At 39.5% G+C, this 23,421-nt stretch overlaps 1 protein-coding gene across 1 annotated transcript in view; it reads right to left on the minus strand.

Annotated features, from left to right (window-relative positions):
- Nucleotides 1-23,421, minus strand: part of sh3kbp1 (SH3-domain kinase binding protein 1) — a 172,501-nt gene that overhangs the window by 35,397 nt on the left and 113,683 nt on the right. The window contains exons 7-9 of the mRNA XM_052013549.1: nt 3,976-4,051; nt 3,082-3,176; nt 261-362 (exon numbers count right to left, since the gene is read on the minus strand). Of these exons, the coding sequence (XP_051869509.1) occupies nt 261-362; nt 3,082-3,176; nt 3,976-4,051 (273 nt within the window). The remainder of the gene's footprint in view (nt 1-260; nt 363-3,081; nt 3,177-3,975; nt 4,052-23,421) is intronic.

The raw sequence follows: 23,421 nt of genomic DNA on the forward strand, positions 1-23,421 counted from the left end.
CCTTCCCAAAACTCTCATTACAAGAGATGATTATATAGTTAAGCCTCAATTTCTTGCCAACATAATTAAACTTTCCTAATACATCCCCAAATATGAAATAGAAGATTCTGTGCACAGCAGTAATTAATTTAACATGTGGTCTATTGGGTATCAGTTTAGTTGCACATTTTCAAAGATCTATGCTGACTCTTTAAAAAGCAAATGAAGAATTTCTACTGTTGTCTAAAGCCAAAGTTTGAAGATTGGGGAAAGTCACCTACCTCTTTTTCAAAGTCAGGGGGCAACAGCTTGACAAAATTATCAGGAAAAACTCCCCATTTACCATTAATTTCTCCTTCCCACCATCCAGCATCTGCACATTCCTGTGGAGAAGAAATAAATTAGAGCAATTCTTGCCTTCTTTTAGTACAACAAAGGGTTTCCAACCCTGCCAGAGTGATCAGAGGTTTTCTGCGAACAGACATACCAGTCAGTAGCCTGGCAGATCAGTGTTTTAAATTCTTTGCAGTATGCCCCTTCCCTCAACAGCAATTCTCAGAGCCAAGAGAAGCAGAAGCATCAAGGTGGTGAATAAAGATGGCACAGAGAGCAGTAATTAGTTAAGGGTAACATGAAACCTGGGATCCTACTGTTACGAGCCAGATTGCTATTTGGTGAATATCCCTTTAAGGCACCTGGGCAATGGAGTAGAGTAGGAGTAGAGTGAGTGAGTGAGTGAGGTGTTAGCTCCAAGACGGCAAGACTATAACAACGTACTGGCTGTTTTGCGCGCGTGCACGCGCACACACACACACACACACACACACACACACACACACACACACACACAGAGGGGGGAGGGAGGGGGGGAGGGGAGAGGGGGAGGCTGACTGTCTCTGTATCAATGGATGAAGAACAATAGCTGTGTCTGTCACTACAATCCATTTTTGGAGCAATCAAATGGAGTCCACTTTGTCGTTAACCTGTACTGGGAAACAGGTATTTCTGTGGGCGGCCACGTATCGAATGTCTTCAGGGTGGCAGGTACTTCGGAACAAAACAGTGGAGATCATCAGAGACTTAGGTGTCATATGGGTTCCATCGTGGAACATGTGGATTTCGTAATTTCTCTCTATATTCTCTCTACATTTTCTCTTCAGTCACCGGTGGTTTTGCAAAAGCCTCTGCTCACGTTTCACCTGATGACTTGCTGAACTGAACTTTGAGAACTATTCCTAGACTTGGGGTTTGGGAATTTGCCACACACACACTTTGAGTTTATTAGTTTTGGGGACTATGTTTAATATCTAATGTTTTTACTTCTCTTATTATCACAAGTAGTTATTAATAAAATAGTTTCTAACACTTATACATGGCTTGTTGTGTTTCTGTTGTTGCTGGTACGTAACACTACCATCTATGGACATATGAAAACTAACATTTCTCACTGGATGGAACGAAGGAAAGCTATTAGATCATGATGTACTTTATTGTGGTAGAGACAGTTAATTACTTTCAAGTGGAATGGAATATACATAGAATATTGGGGTGGGGAAGGACATGCTTGGGGAAATAAAGCTACAGATATGGGGACCAAAAGACTTCTGCCTGTCTGAGCCCAGAAACAAGTTTTGCGATTTAGGTATTGAACTTAATTTAGAGCAATATTTTTTTTTACAGAAATTGTTCCAAATACAGTAAAACTCCTTTAAGTCCAGCACACTTGGGACTTTAATGGTACTGGACCAGCAGATTTTCCAGACCATCAGATGTAATTCTATTAATGATCCATCACATGTTTAATTCACATTTTCTTTAAATGTTAACAGTACAACAATGAATTATCTAGTGGACCCCAAGTTTCAAGGGAACACGGGTAACAAGGCCCTGCTGAGTGCACAGGGGAAAATGTGGCAAACATCATCTGAGGATTCATAGGTTATCAATGGAGCTTTTTAAAATCCATCAGTTTGGGCAGCTGCACCGCTCCATTTGCCTCATTCCTTTCTTTCTCCACAGGCAGATAGTGAACCTCTGCGATTTCTGAAAAGCCAGATAGCGAATTATTGGAGTTTTACAAAGCCCAATGATTCATGTGCAATCTCTTGCATGCTGTTAGGTGCCACTGCATGCATTTAATATGGGCTTTGTGGAAAATGCATGAGGTCCACGATTATCCCTTAAGAACAACTTTGCAGTAGAAGTGAATTCTGTAGTGGACAAACATGATGAACTACATTTTCAAATTCTGGGCACAGCTCTTTCCACTTCAGGATCTTTTATGCTGACAAAGAAAAGGCACTTTCCTCCTAATGAGAGAAAGCAGTGGCCTTGATATATAGCACCATTGGTTCCATTCTGGCATATATTCAAATTATCAACCACGGTCACTGACAAATTTATATCCAAAAATTCTCTTTGGCATCACTACCACTTCAAATGAATTTACTTTAAATGAAGTGCACCAAAATATAGCAGCATGGAACTAGGGACAGAGTTTGATTCTAATTATTTACTGATATTGCAAGCAAGTATATCAACAATATTAAGTCAAAGTAGATAACACACTTTTAGTTTTGGAATACAAGTCAAGAAATTGAAATAACCCATTTTTCAATAAACCATTATTTGCCTCTTTTTGAAAAATAATACAATACCTTGGAGGGGATGATACATTTATTCACATGGTATTTTTGCCTTTTCTGCTCATTCATACTTGCCCTTGAACAGAATTGAATTGATCATCCATTTCAGAGGACAGTTATGAGTCAAATAAAAATATGGAGCAACAAATAGGCTAGAATGGGCAAGGACAGCATTTTCCCCTTCCCTCAAGCAGAGACAGATTTTTTACAACAATCCAGTTGTTTCAAGATCATGGCTTCCCACACAAGTTATTTATTCCAGACATATTTAATTAACTAAGTTTAATTTCCCCAGCTGGCATTGTAGAAATCAGTCCAGGCCTCTACAGTGCCAGTACAGTAACATAAAGACTATGCTACTTAACTCCTTTCTTGCTTACCGGTATTACCAAACAAAGGATAGAAGGAAGGAAAAGATTTATTTTATAAATGGTAAATAAATAAGTTATCTTTATACCTTGTTTATAATAGTTACAATCTCTCCTTCTCTGATTGTCAGCTCATCTTCATTCTGTGCTTCATATGGAAATAACACTTTGCAATACTCCTTGCCTTAAAGCAAAAGTAACAGCAAATCAGCAAAACTATCAGCTTAAGGTAATTGCATCCTCAATTTTTTCTAGATACTTCACTAGCAATGCGTGACTAATGGTTTACTGATGGTAACAGCCCAGATCCTCCATTGTTGGAAGTGGAGAAACAGTCCCAAACTAAACTGCAAGTTACTTACTGCACTTGTGTGAAGAACCTGAACTATTTTCTGTCACCATAAATTTTCTATCACAATAATTTAACTATGGCAAGAATTGTAAAAACACTCAATGAGGTTAACAGGCTAAAAGCATATAGTATTACTACAAAAAAAAAATTATACGGAGGAACAGCAATTCATGGGAAAATCTACACAGAAAAGTAACTTATCTAAGGGAGAAATGACCAAGAATTGATATGAAAAAGAACACATTTGATCAAAAATTAGATTCGATTTTACATCTTTTGAAAAGCAAGCACAATTATAAATTTGCGATAATACAGTCACACTGCTGAGACAAAGCAACTGAAGGGTGATCTAACAGAGGTCCTTAAGGTTAACTGATTTTGTCAGAGACGGATCTGGCAGTCATTGAACATGAAACTATTGAGAAAAGTGCACAAGTTTAGTGATTTTGGCTTTTCACTAAAGCAAATAATGCTTTTAAAAGTAGAAAAAGATTTGTTTTTTAAAAAAAAGTATTTAGGATTTGCAAAAGCCATTCATTACCAACGGGGACAACACAAGGATGGCTGACATATATTCCATTATATTTACCCTGTAGGAATGAAAAAAAACATTCTCTGTTATTACACTTACCCTTAGGTTTGCTGTCTGGTTCAGATTTTGGTGGCTCCTGAGAAGATGCAGCAACAGGTAACTTCTTTCCGGGAGGCTAAAATAAATCATTCAATAAACAGCATGGTTAACAACATGTTTATTACCTGCCTCTAGAGTATCCCCTCCTCTTTGGCTATTGCCAAAAGCAATTTTAATAGTTACAATACAAAAACCAAGATAAAGATTGTGCATTGCTTGATTTCATAGAATGTTATTGCACAGGCCCATCATTCCAGTGTGTCCAATTAATCTTATTCCCAACTTCTTCCTCCAACAGAACTACACATCATTCCCTTCACGTACTTGTGTCACTCACTTTCAAATATTATGACACAACCTGCATTTTCACTGTCCTTTGTAATGTTGTTATTTTGAATCTGCTACCCGAATGAATAAAAAAAAACTCCCAATATTCAGTGTTCTGATATTTGTCACCTTGCAAGTATGCAGATCAATGGAGGAATTAGTCTCAAGCATCCTAGCGTCTGGTCAATTGGTAGGACTTGTAAACTTTAGTAGAATGCCCGTGTATTACACAGACGAGGAAGTAATACAACATACACTGAATAGAGAAGGGAGTTAAAAGATAAACTTTAAAAAGAGTGCATTAATTTGATGTAAAATTGCAACCAGAACCTTTTGATGAAAACATCTTTTTCATCTGTGACAGGCACATTACACCGCAATAAGTATCGAAAGGATTGTTGAATTAAAGACAATTACTTCATTCCAAGCCATGTCAGATCATCTAAGTAAAGCACTGGACAAACATAGGATGCACTGAAAAATGACTAAAAAAAAAGCTCACAAAGTTAAAGTTTTTAAAAACTTGTTTGATGAAAAGTCAAGAAATTCTTTCAACCGCAGAGGAAAGGAGCTACCATATCCTAAGGATGGTAGCAAACTTAAAGTCATAAAATGTTGCAAAGGTTAGAGGGAGGTCAAGATTGGGAAGATTTTCAAAATTCAAGGACAATGCATAAAAATAATAACCAAGAGAGTAGGCTAGGGAGAAATAAAAATAAACAGTAAGATCTTTTAAAGATATACAAAAAGAATGAGAGTAACTAGGTAAACATTGGTCCCTTCGATGTGTAGGGAAATAATAACAGACAATATGGAAAGAAAGGAGACTTTTAAAAAAATACACTGCATCTATCTGCATGATCGTAGACACTAAAAACATTCCCCCAAGAGTAAAAAAAGTTCCACATAAGAAAGGAACTTAAAACAAGCACTACTGCAAGGAAAAAGGTAGCAGGCAAACCAGTGGATGGACAAATTCCCTGGACCTCAAAGGCATGCACTCGACTTCTTAAAAGTGGCCGTAGAGATGATGAATGAACACTGTTTATACACTACGTACAATTTTCATCTCTATTTGAGAGATATCCTTGTATAGCGGTTCAGAGGTTTGCTAGGTTGGCTCTGGGGATGAAGGGGTTGTGTTATGAGAAAAGGTTGACCCTTTGTATTGCAGCTTAGAAGAATGAGAGGTGATCTTATTGAAAGATAAGATTCTATGGGGGGCTTGACAGAGCAAATGCTGAGTAGATGTGTTTACGTGGGGTGGGGGATGGGATGGGGTGAAATCTAGAACTAGTGAGCCTAATTTTAGAATAAGAGGCTCCCTATTTAAGATGGATGAAAAGGAATTTCCTCTTTCAGAGGGTCTATTTTAGAGCGCTCTGGAGGCTGAATCATTGAATACATTCAAAACCTTGAGAGACACATTTTTGGTCAATAGGGGAATTGAGGGTTATGGGGAACAGGCATAAAATTGGAACCAAGACTGGGCTCAGATCAGCCATTATCTTATTCAATGGCACAGCACCTTCCAGGGGCTTTATAGTCCACTCTTGTTCCTATTAGTGATGTTCTTATTTAACAAGTTGCAATTAAAATTAAAAGGGAACACTTCAGGAAACAAATATCAACATTTTTCATGTTATGATGGAGAGAAGGTCATTAATGATATAGCTGAAGCTGGTTGAACTAAGGCCACTGCCCTCAGGAACTCTGGGATGGAGATGATTGACCTCAAAGAGCTACAAACATTTTTCTTTGTGAATGATTACAGCCAGATTTTCCACTTAATTCCCATCGGCTTTTGTCTTATCAGGGCTTCTTGATGCCACATTCAGTAGGATGCTTCCTTCAAGTCAGGGCAATCACTCTCACCTCGCCTCTGTAAGTGAGCACTTTTGACCAAGTTTGGATCAAAGCTCAAATGAAACCTGCTGCTGAATGGTTCTGGCAAAAGCTACGTCTGCTGCATCAGGACCCTGATGCAGGGTTTTGACCTGAAACATCACTAATTCCTTTCCTCCCACAAATGCTGCTTGGCCCACTGAGTTCTTCCAGCAGATTGTTTGTTGCCTCTACTGTCAGTCACATACTTCTGGCTATTCAATCAAAATATCCACATCATCCAACTATATTCCCCTGCATTCATTAAGATATTTCCCTTGCTCTTGCATAACAACATTGTAAACAACTGAAGATAGCAGCTACTAATTGGAGGGGGGACAAGTCTTAACTCCCATGGAGCTATGATGGTAACCACTTCTGCAGCAGCCACTGAGGAAACAGTGATTAGCATCATCGTACTCAATCCTTCTCCTCACATTACACTAGTCTCTTAATCCACCTACACTATTTTCCCCCATTCTTTGTATCACAACCTTACTCACATGTCAAATTCATTTCAGATACCCAAGAAATGCAACCTGGGCATTTGAGTGGAGAGAAAGCAAGACCATGACCTTATAGCTTGGGATCCTCTTGGAAAGAGTGATCACAGTATGACTGAATTTCTCATACAAATGGAGGGTGCAATAGTTCGATCCAAAACCAGTGTATTATGCCTAAACATGGGAGACTACAATGGGACGAGAGAGGAGTTGGCCAGCATAGTCTGGGAACACAGGCTATATGGTGGGACAGTTGAGGAACAGTGGAAGATATTCAAAGAGATTTTTCACAGTGCTCAACAAAAGTATATTCCAGTTAAAAGCAAGGTCAGTAAGGATGGGAACAGTCAGGCTTAGATAATTAAGGAAATAAAGGAAGGCATCAAACTAAAAGCTCATGTGTACAAAGTCACCAAGAGTAGTGGGAAACTGGAAGATTGGGAAAACTTTAAAAAGCAACAAAGAACCACTAAGCAAGCAATACGGAAAGGGACGATAGATTATGAAAGTAAACTAGCACAAAAGATTTTTTAGTTATATAAAGCAGAAAAGGGTGGCTAAAGTGAACGTAGGTCACTTGGAAAATGAGAAGAGGAAATTAATATTGGGTAATGCGAAAATTGCTGAGGCATTGAGTGACTATTTTAGACAATAAGACATAGGAGCAGAATTAGGCCATTCAGTTCATGGAGTCTGCTCCGCCATTCAATCATGGCTGATTTATTTTTCCCCTCTCAACTCCTTTCTCCTGCCTTCTCCCCATAACCTTTGATGCCCTTACTAATCAAGAACCTATCAACCTCCACATTAAATATACCCAATGACGTGGCCTCCACAGACATCTGTGGCAATGAATTCCATAGATTCACTACCCTCTGGCTAAAGAAATTCCTCCTCATCTCTGTTCTAAAGGGACATGCTTCTATTCTGAGGCTGTGCCCTCTGGTCCTGGACTCTCCCACTACTGGAAACATCCTCTCCACGTCCACTCTATCCAAGCCTTTCAATATTCGGTAGGTTTCAATGAGATCCCCCACTCATTCTTCTAAACTCCAGCAAGTACAGGCCCAGAGCCATCAAAAGCTCCTTTCATTCCCAGGATCATTCTTGTAAACCTCCTCTGGACCCTCTCCAATGCCAGCACATCCTTCCTTAGATATTGGGCACAAAACTGCTCACAATACTCCAAATGTGGTCTGACCAATGCCTTATAAAGCCTCACCATTACATTCTTGCTTTTATATTCTAGTCCTCTCGAAATGAATGCTAACTTTCCATTTGCCTTCCTTACGACCGACTCAACCTGCAAGTTAACCTGTAGGGAATCCTGCACTAGGACTCCCAAGTCCCTTTGCACCTCCAATTTCTGAATTCACTCCCATTTAGAAAATAGTCTACGCCTTTATTCCTTCTACCAAATTGCATGACCATACACTTTCCGACACTGTATTCCATCTGCCACGTCTTTGCCCATTCTCCCAACCTGTCCAAGTCCTTCTGCAGACGTCATGCTTCCTCAGCACCACCTGCCCCTCCACCTATCTTTTGTATCATTCGCAAACTTGGCCACAAAGCCATCAATTCCATCATCCAGATCATTAACATATAACGTAAAAGCACTGACCCGTGCGGAACACCACTGGTCACTGACAACCAACCAGAAAAGGCCCCCTTTATTCCCACTCTTTGCCTGCTGCCAGTTAGCCAACCTTCTATCCATGCTGGTACCTTTCCTGGAATACCATGGGCTCCTATCATGTTTAGCAGCCTCATGTGCGGCACCTTGCCAAAGGGCTTCTGAAAATCCAAGTAAGCAACATCCACTGACTCTACTTTGTCTATCCCGCCTGTTACTTCCTCAAAGAATTCCAAAAGATTTGTCAGGAAAGATTTCCCCTTAAGGGGATCATGCTGACTTCAGCCTATTTTATCATGTGCTTCCAAGTACCCCGAAACCTCATCGTTAATAATGGACTCTAACATCTTACCAACCACTGAAGTCAGGCTAACTGGCCTATAATTCCCTGTCTTGCCTCCCTCCCTTCTTAGAGTGAAGTGACATTTGCGATTTTCCAGTCCTCCGGAACCATTCCTGACTCCAGTGATTCTTGAAAGATCACTACTAATGCCTCCACAATCTCTTCAGCTAACTCTTTCAGAACCCTGGGGTGTAGTCCATCCAGTCCAGGTGACTTATCTGCCTTCTTACCTTTCAGCTTCCCAAGCACCTTCTCTTTAGTAATAGTGACTACACTCACTTCTGCCTGACTCTCTTGAATTTCTGGCATGTTGCTTCCTCAGTGAAGACTGACACAAAATACTTATTCAGTTTGTACACCATTTCTTTGTTCCCCATTACTACCTTTCCATCATCATTTTCCAGCGGTCTGATGTCCACTCTTGCCTCTCTTTTACTCCTTATATACCTGAAAAAACATTTGGTATTCTCTTTCATATTATTGGCTAGCTTACCTCCATATTTCATTTTTTCTCCTCTTATTGCTTATTTTAGTTGCCTTCTGTTGGTTTTTAAAAGCTTCCCAATCCTCCAGCTTCCCGCTAATTTTGCAATATTGTGTTCACTCTCTTTTGCTTTTATGCTGTCTTTGACTTCCCTTGTCAGCCACGGTTGCCTTATCCTCCCGTTAGTATGCTTCTTATTCTTTAGGATGAACTGATCATGCATCTTCCAAATTACTCCCAGAAACTCCTGGCATTTGTGTCGGTCTTCACAGTGGAGGACACGTCTAACATGCCAAAGAGAGAAGTTATGGATGTGATGGGAGACAAGGACCTTGATACAATCTCTATAGCTAAAGAGGTAGTGCTGAGTAAACTAGTGGGTCTAAAGGTAGACAAGTCCCCTGGTCCTGATGGAATACATCCCAGAATACAGACAGAAATGGTGGAAGTTATAGTAGAGGCATTTATGGTAATTTAGCAAAATTCTCTGGACTCTGGGCAGATCCTGGTGGATTGGAAGACAGCAAATATCACACCACTGTTTAAAAAAGGATGTAGACAAAAAGGCAAGTAACTATAGACCAGTTAGCTTAACGTCTGTAGTTGGGAAAATGCTTGAAGCTATCATTAAGAGTGAGACATCTGGATCAAAGTGGTTCCCATCAAGCAAACACAACATGGATTCAGGAAGGGCAGGTCCTGTTTGACAAACTTACTGGAGTTCTTTGGAGGATATAACGAGCACAGTGGATAGAGGGGAACAGGTGGATGTTGTATACTTAGATTTCCAGAAGGTTTTCTGTAAGGTGCCACATAAAAGATTTATCCAGATGAGGACACATGGAGTTGGGGGTAATGTATTAGCATGGATAGAGGATTGGTTAACCAATAGAAGGCAGAGAGTTGGGATAAATGGATGTTTCTCTGGTTGACAATCAGTGGTGAGCAGAGTGCCGCAGGGGTCAGTGCTGGGCCCGCAACTGTTCACGATAATACACTAACAATTTGGAAGAGGGGACCAAGTGTAATGTATCTAAGTTTGCTGATAACACTAAATTGAGTGGAAAAGTAAATTGTGCAGAGGATGCAGAGAGTCTGCAGAGAGATACAGATAAGTTAAGTGAGTGGGCAAGGGTCTGGCAGATGGAGTACAATGTTGGTAAATGAGAGGACATTCACTTTGGAAGGGAAAAATAGAAGACCAGATTATTATTTAAATGGTTGAAAGACTGCAGCATGCTGTTGTGCAGAGGGACCTGGGAGTGCTTGTGCATGAATTGCAAAAGGTTTGCAAGTACAACAGGTTATCAAGAAGGCAAATGGAATGTTGGCCTTCACTGCTAGAGGGATTGAATTTAAGAGCAGGTACATTATGCTTCAACTGTACGGGGTACTGGTGAGGCCGCACCTGGAATACTGGTCTCCTTACTTGAGAAAAGATATACTGGCTTTGGAGGCAGTGCAGAGGAGGTTCCCCAGGTTGATTCTGGAGATGAGGGAGCTAGCCCATGAGGAGAGATCGAATCACCTGGGACTATACTTGCTGGAATTCAGAAGAATGAGAGGGGATCTTATAGAAACATATAAAATTATGAAAGGAATAAATAAGAATAGAGGCAGGAAAGCTGTTTCCACTGGTAAGTGAGACTAGAACTAAGGGACAGAGCTTCAAGATTAGAGGGAGCAGATTTAGGACAGAGGTGAGAAGGTACTGCTTTTCCACAGACAGTAGTGAATCTAGGGATTCTCTGCCTGGGGAAGCAATAGAGGCTACCTCATTAAATATACTTAAGGCACCATTAGATTTTTGCATGGTAGGGGGGGGGTTAAGGGTTATGAGGAAAAGGCAGGTAGGTGGAGCCAAGTCCACGGCCAAATCAGTCATGATCTTGTTGAATGGCGAAGCAAGCTTGACAGGCCAGATGGCCTACTTCTGCTCCTATTTCTTATGTTCTTATGGAGAAAAACTCACACTATCGATATAATTCAAAGTTACATCTACCAACTCAGATACTGACATTGCAAATAATTTAGATTCCAGGCCAGAACCTGCCTGTGGTAAGACTCCAGTTTTTAATGTCATATAGCTGGGGTAGGAGGCAAAGTTAGTGTAGATGCCAGCTTCTCCAAAGTAGAGGTCACACATATTCAAAATGCAGAGGACTCAAATGAGAACTCTGATTGATTGCTTGAAACTAATGATTGTGCACATTAAAATCCTCGGTACATTAAACACAGGGTTGTGAGAATTTTCACTGTATCAATCAGCTCAGATAGGTCTGGCATCAACTGTGACCTTGTGCACAGCTTGAAGCATGGAAGCTGCAGTTATCTCCACTCATACAATTGTGAAACTAATGACGTCACAACTTCCACTGCAGCACAAGCAGCTGTCGGCTGCTGAACAAAGTGAGACTGTGTTATCCGAAACCAGGCCTTCTGGGCCTTCAACATCATCCTCTAACTTATCTGACCTCCAGTGAAGGTCAGCAGCCTTTCACCAACCAACTCTCTAACCACTAGGGTAACACTGTATCAGAGCACCACGTCAGGCAGGGCACACAGAAGAGAAGCATTAATAGGATAAGCAAGGATAATTATATGCATCTTTCCTTTGTATGCAATGTGCATGATTTAATTTATTAATTCTTGGCTTGTAACATGGTGCTTTTTGTTATTGCATTGTGGCAAATGAGATGCTAAACTTGGCAGTGACAGAGGGAACATAAGGTGTGTGACTGTTAGCGAATAGGGAATTGGGGTTGCAATTACAGGTACCTCACTTGAATGAGCTTACAGACAGCCCGGGCAAAAATCAGACTGAAAGACACTCCTTCACTACCTTCCTGGTGACCCTTTCCCTCTCTGTCTGCAATCATTTAATATGTGAGGTGCCCATTTCCCAGAATGCACTATCCACATAACACTCAGCCTTATGAATGCACCAAAATGATGCCACCTATTGCTCAAGGTCTGAATTCAGGACCTTTTGAGTTCTAATTGACAAAATATCCAGTGCACGTGGTTTTCCAGGGCATGACAGAAAAAAAGCTGGATTTTCCACATGACGAAGGATATGTATTATACAGGAATAAGGAGCCTCACTGTGCCTCCATTTAGTAAAAGAACTAAAGTCCAACCACTCTTTCAGGACAAATGTTAAAAACATAAATTAATTCTGGGCTATTTTACTAGGTTAATGGATTAAATAATTATTTTATTAATTTAACCTTTATTTAAAAAATATCAAAAAATATCACATTCACGTACTGACCAAAGACCGGTTCTTTGTAATAAATACAAATGGCACTCTAGGCTAGGCACTCTCAATTAAAACCAAACCAAATTCTGTTTTATCTGGAAATATTGTTTTTTGACCGTCTTAAGAAGAATTCAAAACCAAAATTTAGTGCAATCATTTATCGAAATGGGCTAACTTCCCTTGGGCACTGTGTGTAATGAACCAAGGCATAAAGATAGTTCCACTCAATATTGAGGAAATATCCTGAAACTGCTGCTGTGAAAGTTTAAGACAATCTATACTTTGGTCTACTTGAACAGCATTGATTTGCTGTTACTTAATATTTAAAAGATTATGCTTTAAAAATAAAAATACTATCTTCCAAAATGTACTGTTAGCAATAGCACAAATTCTCTCAAGTAAGGATCATATTCCAATTGTTACTTTGTTTACAAAGTTCCTTCATTATTTTGACAAAATATGTTCATCTGATTTATTGAAGGAGTATCAAACTGCATACTTTATTCAATAAATCACAACTTAATCATTGCCAAACAACCTTGAAACAAGCCAGAGATGTGCAACCATTTTAAAACAATTCTAGTTTGCCAAGAGGAAGTTGACTATCCGGTTTAATAAAAATCTGACCATGTTACTTCCCACTTTTGGAACTGTTGAAAAAAATTAACTGATCGCTTACCTAAAAAGTAATATGCAATAAAAGAAAAACACTGACAAAGTTTTGCAAAGAAGATGACTACAAATCTCCAGTGTTGACTTGCTTAATAAAAGATGACCTATAAAAGTGTTTCATCTGCAAAACATGTGAAGCATTGTGGACCTACAATTGATACCATTGTGAAATACTTCCTAGCAGCACAAAAGGGATAAGGGAAAATGCAATTTATATTCTGTTGCAGAATTTGTAGTAGTTTCTATGCATTGTGAACCCTGAATCAAATTTGCTTCTATTCCGTTTGTAGATAGTAAAAGGATTACATTAACCAAGCTCCAAAATATTGAACTAAACAGTAATTTAAATAATTAAGTCACCTTTATAAAATATGCAGTCATCAAATTTTTGATTGCTTAAAACCAGTCATTAATATGTCACACAAATACATGGTTTAAATGACCAAGAGTCAGGTTTACTGCTGACTTATGCCAGCAACAAAGTCTCAAAAGAACTATTGCAATTAAAACTATATTTATTTAATTACTTAAACTAATAATGACGTAAATAATAATGATACCCAGTTCAAAAGCTTGACTTAAAACAAAAGAAATGCCAGTAACCAGAACCAAAGTATGACTGGGTAAACAACGATCTAATCAAACGTAGTTGTTAGGTAAAACATTCATTAAATTCTGGCTTAGTTTATCCTCCCCATTACTGACCTGAGTGCCATGACCAAAGAGAATGCAGAACTAAAATCTGGTTCATACAAGATAACCACAAAAGACAGAGCAAATAATTAAACTATGAGAAACTCATTGATATTACCTTCATAACAGCAATGCTCTGACTTGTGAAGATCAGCCCACTTCTTAGGTCATAAGTTGCTCAAGTGTAAAACCTCACTAGCATGTCTCATTAGGAAAGTACATAGGTCTAGAATATTTTTGACAGTGGGAGGGTTATTCTGACCTATCACCCAACCAAGCAAAAACATTGCAGTGATACAATAATTTCAGAATAAGTCACCATATTTTGAAGTAACTCATTAGCGCACAAGCCTTGAGCCTATTTTAATAAAATGACCTGTAGTGAAAGTAAAAGTACACTGCGTAAAGCAAATCTACAGTTTTAGGGCTTGTAAGTGTAAAGTCAGAGTCATACTTCTGCCGTGCCAACTTAGATGCACATCTAACCTAGCCCCACTTGCCTGCATTTGGCCTATATTCCTCTAAACCTTTTCTATCCATGTAACTGTCCAAATGTCTTTTAAATGTTGTAACTGTACCCATCTCTACAGCTTCATAGAACAGTACAGCACAGGAACAGTCCCTTTGGCCCACAATGTTGTGCCAATCCAATTACATTAGTAATAAAATGCCCAACTAAACTAATCCCTTCTGCCTACACAATGTCCATATCCTACCATTTCCCTCACATTCACGTGCCTATCCAAGAGCTTCTTGAATGCCCCTATTGTACTTGCCTCCACCACCACCCCAGGCAGTGCATTCCAGGCACCCACCACTCTGTAAAAAAAACACCCCACTCATCTCCTTTGAACTTACCCCCATCACCTTAAATGCATGCCTTCTGGTATTAGACATTTCAACCCTGGGGAAAAGATACTGGCTGTCTACTCTATCTATGCTTCTCATAATCTTATAAACCCCCATCAGATCTCCCCTCAGCCTCCGCCACTCCAGAGAGAACAACCCAAGTTTGTCCAACCTATCCCCATAGCACATTCCCTCTAATCCAGGCAGCATCTTGGTAAACCTCTTCTGCACCCTCTCCATCCTTCCTATAATGGGGTGACCAGAAATGAATGCAATACTCCAGATGCGGCCTAACTAAAGTTTTATAAAGCTGCAGCATAATTTCCTGACTCTTGAACTCAATGCCTCAACTAATAAAGGCAAGCATGCCGTATGCCTTCTTTACCGCCCTATCAACCTGTGCAGACGCTTTCAGGGAGCTATGAACTTGGACCCCAAGATCCCTCTGCTCATCAACACTGTTAAGAGTCTTGCTATTAACAATGTACTGTCTCTTTACATTTGATCTCCCAAGGTGCAACACTTCACATTTGGCTTGGTTGAACTCCATCTGCCATTTCTCTGCCCATATCTGCAACTGATCTATGTCCCACTGTATCCTTTGCCAGTCTTCTACACTATCCACAACACCACCAATCTTCGTATCATCTGCAAACTTACTAACCCACCCATGTACATTTTCATCCAGGTCATTTATATACATAACAAACAGCAGAGGTCCCAGTACGGATTCCTGAGGAACACCACTAGTTATAGACCTCCAGCTAGAATAAGTCCCATCAACCACTACCCTCTGTCTTCTACAGGCAAGCCAGTTCTGAATCCAAATGGTCAATTCACCTTGGATCCCGTGCATCTTAATCTTCTGGGTGAGCCTCCCATGAAGGACCTTATCAAATCCTTATCAATCCTTTGGCTCATTCCATATACCCATCCTGTGTGTGAAAAAGTTGCCCCTTGGGTCCCCTTTAAATCTTTCCCCTCTCACCTTAAATGCACGTCCTCTAGTTTTAGACTCCTCTACCCTTGGGGAAAAGAAGTGACCATCCACCTTATCTATGCCCCTCATGATTTTATATACATCTATAAGGTCACCCTCAGTCTCCTACACTGCAAGGAAAAATATCCCAACCTACCAGCATCTGCTTATAACTCAATCCTTCCAGTCCCAGTAACATCCTCATAAAGCCAGCATGGTTTGGTGAAGGGAAGATCCTGCCTGACCAACCTATTGGAGTTTTTTGAGGAAATCTCAGGTAGGGTGGACAAGGGAGAGGCTGTGGATGTTGTGTATTTAGACTTTCAAAAGGCCTTCGACAAGGTGCTGCACAAGAGGCTGATTAATAAGATGAGAGCTCATGGGATTACAGGTAGGACATTGGAATGGGTGGAGCATTGGCTGGTAGGCAGAAAGCAAAGGGTGGGAATAAAGGGATCCTGTTCTGGTTGGCTACCAGTTACTAGTGGTGTTCTGCAGGGGTCGGTGTTGGGGCCGCTTCTTTTTACTTCGTACATTAATGATTTAGATGATGGAGTAAATGGTTTTGTGGCTAAGTTTGCAGATGACACCAAGATAGGTGGAGGACTAGGGAGTATTGAAGAAACAGGAAGGTTGCAGAGAGACTTAGATAGTGTAGGAGAATGGGCAAAGAAATGGCAGATGAGATTCAATGTTGAGAAAAGTGCTGTTGTACACTTTGGAAAAAGAAATAAACGGGCAGATTATTATCTAGATGGGGAGAAAATTCAAAGTACAGAAGTACAAAGGGACTTGGGGGTACTCATGCAGGATACCCTAAAGGTTAACCACTAGGTCGGATCGGCGGTAAAGAAAGCAAATGCTATTTCAGCATTCATCTCGAGAGGTATAAAATATAAAAGTAATGAAGTGAGGCTCTATGGGGCACTGGTGAAACCTCATTTGGAGTACGGTGTGCAGTTTTGGGCCCCTTACCTTAGGAAGGACGTACTGATGTTGGAGAGGGTTCAGAAAAGATTTACGAGGATGATTCCCAGAATGAAAGGGCTTACTTATGATGAGCGTTTGTCAGCTCTTGGACTGTATTCATTGGAGTACAGAAGAATGAGAGGGGACCTCATCGAAACATTTAGAATGTTGAAAGGACTGGACAGAGTAGATGTGGTTAAGCTGTTTCCCCTGGTGGGTGAGTCCAGGACTAGAGGGCACAATCTTAGAATTAGAGGGTACCGGTTTAAAACAGAAATGAGGAGAAATTTCTTTAGCCAGAGGGTAATGAAATTATGGAATTCTTTGCCACATACAGCTGTGGAGGCCAAATCATTGGGGGCGTTTAAGGAGGAGATTGATAGGTATCTAATTAGTCAAGGTATCAAGCGATATGGCCGGAAATTGGGGCTAGATAGGAATAGTATCAGTTTAGACCATGGAGCAGACTCAATGGGCAGAATGGCCTACTTCTGCTCCTGTGTCTTGTGATCTTGTGAATCTTTTCTGCACCCTATCCAGCTTAATGACATATTTGGCATCAATGGGAACTAGAACTACACACAATACCCTTAGTGCAGTCTCACCAATGTCTTGTACAGTTGCAACATAGCATCCTAACTCCTGTACTCAATGCTCTGATCGATGAAGGCAAGCATGTCAAACATCTTCTTCACCACCCTGTCTACCTGTGTCATCACTTTCAGGGAACAATGTACCTGTACCCCTACAAAACTCTCCAGGGCTCTACCATTTACTGTGCAAGTCCTGCCCTGGTTTAACTTACCAAAATGTAACACTTTGCACTTGTCCAAGTTAAATTCCATCTGTTATTCCTTGGTCCATTTGCCCAGTTCATCTAGATCCTCTTGTAATCTTAGATAACCTTCTTCACTGTCCACACCACCATCAATTTTGGTGTCATCCACAAACTTACTAACCATATTAACAACATTGTGATCCAAATCGTTAATATAAATGATAAACAGCAGTGGACCCAGCACCAATCACAGTGGCACATCACTGTCTCCTTCTACCCTCTATCTCCTTCCAAACAAGCCAGCTTTGTATCTAATTGGCTAACTCACCCTGGATCGCATGTGATCTAACCTTCCCCATTCGTCTGCCATACAGGACCTTGTAAATGTCCTTGTAGATACTGTCTACCACCCTGCCCTAATCAATCTTCATTTCCTCTTCAAAACAAAAACTCAGATTTGAGAGACATGATTTCCGATGCACAAAGCCATGTTGACTATTCCTTATCAATCCTTATCTTTCCAAATGCTGGTAGATCCTGTCCCTCAGAATCCCCTCCAGTAAATTTCCCACCACTGATATTCAGCTCACCGGCCTGTAGTTCCCTGGCTTGTCGCTGTATCCCTTCTTAAATAAAGGCACAGTATTTGCCATCCTCCAGTCTTCCAATACAACACCCGTGGTTAAAGACGATGCACATATCTCTGTCAGGGCCCCAACAGTTTCTTCCCTAGCTTCCCACAATGTCCTAGGATAAACTTGATCAGGCCCTGGGGATTTATCCACCTTAATATGCCTTAGGACTGCCAGAACTTCCTCTGTAGTAATGTGGATATGCTCCAATACATCACAATTCATTTCCCTTAATTCCTTAGCTTCCATGACTTTCTCCACTGTAAATACAGATATTCCTTTAACACCTCGCCCAATTCCTGTGACTCCACACGTAGAAGACCACAATAATCCTTGAAGAGACATATTCTTTTCGTTTGTTTCCCTTTTGCTCTTAAAATATTCTTATCCAGCAGTTATTAGCCTGCTTGAAAAAATTACTTCCTGAATAACCAACCTAAAATACAAATAGGCACCACGAGAAAATAAACATCATCAGAATTTTACCACTGCAGTGATGGTTGTAGCACCTGGCAAATAAAGAATAAAGCATTTCTTTCTTCACAATGTACCTGGGTGAATTTGATCATAAAAATGAATGAAGTTTTTGCAATAGCTTTAAATTTTACTTCCTGCTGGCAACAGAAATGCAAAAAAGTACAAAAGCTGATAGAACAAATGAAATCTTAATGAGATTTAAAAATACAGGTCTAATGGAATGACTAAAAACATGCATTGCAATTATTTTTTTAGTAGCTCTGGTGCTAACAGCTGTTGTTTCAGTGTGTGCATTCTTGAGTCCTTTAGTTAATTTAATTTGCTTTTGGAAATAAGAAATCAGAACAGTAGAAAATATTGAAGTAAAATTCGTTTCATATTTTCAAATTCTCAGAAAATAATGACAATAAAAGCACTTAAAGACATCAGTAGAAAAAGAGCTGAAAATAAATATTAAAAATAAACTTTTGGACTTTCATGAGACCTTAGAGTGGAAAAGGAAAACGAAGGAAGGCATGCCAGGAAATCATTAAATAGCACAGACAGACAGCCAACATTCAGTGTCTGCCAGACCTAACACCTTGTTTAACAATGAAAGAGTAGATGACAATTGATCCAAGAAGCCTACATCTTTAATTTGCTATATTCCCCTTCATATATTTGTGAAACTGAGGCCACTTGCAGAGTACAAGGCTCAATTAACCAAAGAGAAGCATGCCATTGTGAACAAGAGAGCAAGCAAATAACAGGATGGCAAGCAAGGGACGGATGGGAAAGCAGCAGAGAGAGGACAACAATGTAAATAAAGTGCAAGATAGAGAGCAAGACAGAGAGGACAGAGGGGGAGAAGAAAGCAAGGGAAAAGAAGGGTCATTAGAAGCATGACTACTTCGGGTGGGCACACAGTTAGATGGAAAAGAGAGAGCACAGGGGGGGGGGGGGGGTGGTGGTGCATGAGGGAAGCAGAGCACCTGAAAGCAAGTGGGAGTAAGGTAATGTGGTGGAGCAAGACACAGGTCACACGTTCTGTGGGGGGGGGGGGGAGGTTATCGCATGGGAATAGAGACAGGAAAGTGAAGAGAATAAAAGGAAAAGGGGGAAAGAGGGTGACTAATTTGCAGGAATTTATTAGGGGAAGAGCAGGACATACACGGAGTTTGGAGGAGGGCACCTGTGCAGGTGTTTGTTGGGATGGGGTGGTGGTGAAGAAGAAACCTGGGCTGGCAAGGCTGTGTGCATGGGAGAAAATAGTCAAGCACAGGTGATTGACTACAGAGAGCAGAGGGTAGGAAAGGGGAGAGGAATATAAAGAAGAGGGAGAGTACGAAAAGGAAGAAAAAGAGGAATATGGAAGAGGCAGTGGGGTGTAGACAAACAGGAGAGGGAATGTAGAATAGAAAGAGGATGTTAAGAAAAGAGGGGTAAAAGACAAAAGGAAACCACAACATGCAAGCAGAAAGGAGGAAATGACAGCTATATCTAAATGTAGGATATGTATATTTTTCTATTCATCCTCACCATATTTTATAATGTAAAATAACACTAAGTAATTGCACAATTTACCACTGGCAAATAAAGAGAGTATTTTTATTTTTTTTCCATACTGGCCTGGAGATAGAGTAACATGATTTTATTTCACTTGGTGGTCTTCAACTCCTGTCATCACAAAGTACCAAATTATACTGCAAATCTAATAGCATTGCTTTTGTGAATTCAGTTCAATTAAATCAAAGATGGCATCCCTTGATCCAAGATTAAAGTAATTTCTTGAATTGATTAAAGGAGATTTGCTTTTGGTAATTACATTTGTGAATGCAGGAGTCTTTTCATAGCAGTGACATTGAGATTTAAGAAAAAGAACTTCAGATGTCCTTGGTGAATTCATTGACAGATCAAACAAAGATCTATGTTATGCTCTGCTTAGGAACTCACAAGATTTTGACACTTGAAGTGATATTGGACAACAAATTCACCTTGCAGGACAACAGGTTATCAGTTCTGAAACATTAGAAACTTTAACAAAATTACTCTGTCCAATCAATTTGGTGTATGTAAATACATACCATTTTAATATTTTTTCAATTTTTGCTCATTTATTTATTGCAACTAAAACCTACTTAACACTAAAATCTTCAGTGGGAGGTTGAATACCACTATTAACAGCACATTCACTATTTTACAATTCAAGTTTCCTATAATACTCATTTGCACTTAGTTGCAAAATCATCCATGGTTCAAGCAGTGTAATAGAACATAGCTTTTCTCTATTCCATTAAAAATATTTCTTGATGTTTTCAGAGTAAGCTGCTGCAGTTTTATTACTATAGCTAAAAATAGTTTTATTACCAAATGGAAGCAGGAATATTTAACCAGAGTATTCAGTGTTATACCTGTGAATAACCAGATATGGAATCACTAAAAATGGCATTAAACTAATTGCAAAGTACAAGTAAGAAGCTCCATGCACAAACTGACACCAGCCAGTCCTAGCCCAAGTTCACTTGGGTGTAAGGCATTTGCAAGTTGAAGAGCTTGACTTTGAAGATAAAGCCAAGGTTGTTGGAATTATTTTTTTAAAACAATTTGGGAGTTCCAGTTAAGGCAAGCCAAGAATGTTGATAGATGATGAAGGTGACCAGAAGGATAGAATCATCAAAGATAAGAGTTAAGAATTGGTAACAAAAGAAATGAACAAATTTAGTCTTTGAAGTACTGAAGGTTCTAAAACTTAATTTCCTTATACTCTTCTGGTTTATTAGCATTAACATTGTATTGTACATTCAGGGAGCATTTACATAAGCACATCTTTTCTGCTTCTAAGCAGAACATCTACATTTTCTAGTATTGTTGCAGAAGGGTATATTCCAAGGAAGAAAGATGACTATACTTCCAAGTTTTCACTTGTTAAGCTAGTAATTCACTTCCGTAACCCAGTGGAATCAGCCAGGTTAATACAAAAGGTCAAGAAATTGTATGCATAAGTGACATAACCACTTCCATTCATGTTACCTGCAGATTTTTTATACTAGATTCCGAATGACATCAGCCCTAATAGCCATGCCACAAAATCAGCAATGAACCCAAATCAAAATAACAAGATTTTCCTGATTGCGGTTTAGGAAATGCTTGTAATTGTGTAAAAATGCACAGATACAATGGCTCTATAGCTACACTTAAAAATAATCCCTTCCCTATTAAAACATTTAACATCCTTAGAAATGGATCAATATGAAACTCTTAAATGGTCAGTGTAATTTGCTAACTTTCCATTCAGTAAAACACCTCTACCCAAGGATTGAAAATTACTCCTAAAAGGGTCATGCATTGTTCCCTCTCTGGAACAGGATACAAGAAAAAAATGACTGCAGTCTCCACTACAAAGCATGCAATAGCCCTCTCTCTTTTTCCATTTTAAATTGATATTAATGCCATGTTTTTCTAGGACGATGTATTTTGTTGCTTCTGTACTCAAAATGTCCTATTTTGCATGTCCTCTGTTCTACTCAAATCAATTTTAAAGTCAAGACTCACTGTACATTCTGGCTCATACTTTCCCAAACCATCAAACCATGAACTTTGAGTTCATTGATTTTTTTCTTGTTCTCAATATTCTCACTCTTTTAATTTGAAGCATCTGGTCAAATATCCATCCCTAATAAAAGCTACGTGTTTAACCTCATGCCTTAACTTTACACTTTGCCACCAATGGAGACCCAGGCTTTGGACATTGATTTTTACCTTAGATTCTCAGCAAAATATTTCTTTTAAATGCCCCTTTAGAACATGAATGCAATCTCCACCTAACACCCAGCTGAACAAGTGATCAAATGAATAAAAGTGTCGATCTTCAATAAGACCTTTATCCTCTAGTATAGTTTATGTTGGTTATCTGACTTGGCCATCAACTGCCTTGCTGGTGGGTTTGGAGGTAGATGGAGATTTGGGAGTGTGGGGGGGGGTGGAGGTGGGGTTGGTGGAGGGTAGATGCAGAAGGCGAGATGCAGAATTCATTATACTAATTGCAAAGTACAAGCAACTTCAGAAGCTCCAGTCACAAATTACAACCAACCAGTCCTGGCCCAGGCACTTGCAAGTTGAAGACTGTGGATATACCAACATCCTTTGATGCTACTGGAGTTTCTTACCCAAAACTATTAAGATATCAACAGTAGTGCAGCTAATTCAAGGCAGTAACTAGCCATCACCAGTTGACTACATCACAAAGACAGATAACAACTGATCAGAGAGTCAGTATGTCCATGAAATACAATATACATCTTGACCAATCTGGATTTTTTTTAATATAAAGGAGATCATGAATGCAATAGATGTGGATATCTCTGAGTATAATTGGTAAGAACATTCCCCATACCCAAGAATTTTTCTCAAATAACTGCCTCCTGGATTAAGCATGGAGAGAGACATGGTTAAAACAAAACACTTATGAAACATCTTGCACACTCTCAGGAAGTACATGCAAAGACCAGTGTCATTTCCAGCAAAAGATGAAAATTTCTTTGAAATAAAACTTCTTTATTTGATGTCCATGCAATATCACTACATTGCTACTGTACCTGATTTTACATATGCAAGTTCTAGCTGTGCAGCTGAATGAATACCCATATTTTAACTAAAAAATACTTAATTTTAACGCAAACTTTGAATGCTAAAATGCATTTGATGTCCATTAATGCTCGTCAGTTAAAAAAAATATTTAACATTTGTTGGTTTCTCAGTTCTCATGAAGAACTGCTGAATAGGCATTCATTGTTTAATTCTCTTGATCACGAGATGTAGTGCAGATGTGAATACAAGTACTGAAGGGACAACAACGCCTACGCATCACCAAGAAACATTTAGAGACCATATAAAATATTCCACAGAGCTGATTCTGGTCAGATAAGACCAACAGTTTCTGCAATAACCAGGTATACAAAACAAAGGCAAAAAAAATTCAG

This window comes from Pristis pectinata, chromosome 4 (assembly GCF_009764475.1).
Source record: "Pristis pectinata isolate sPriPec2 chromosome 4, sPriPec2.1.pri, whole genome shotgun sequence".
In the NCBI taxonomy this organism is placed as follows: Eukaryota; Metazoa; Chordata; class Chondrichthyes; order Rhinopristiformes; family Pristidae; genus Pristis; species Pristis pectinata.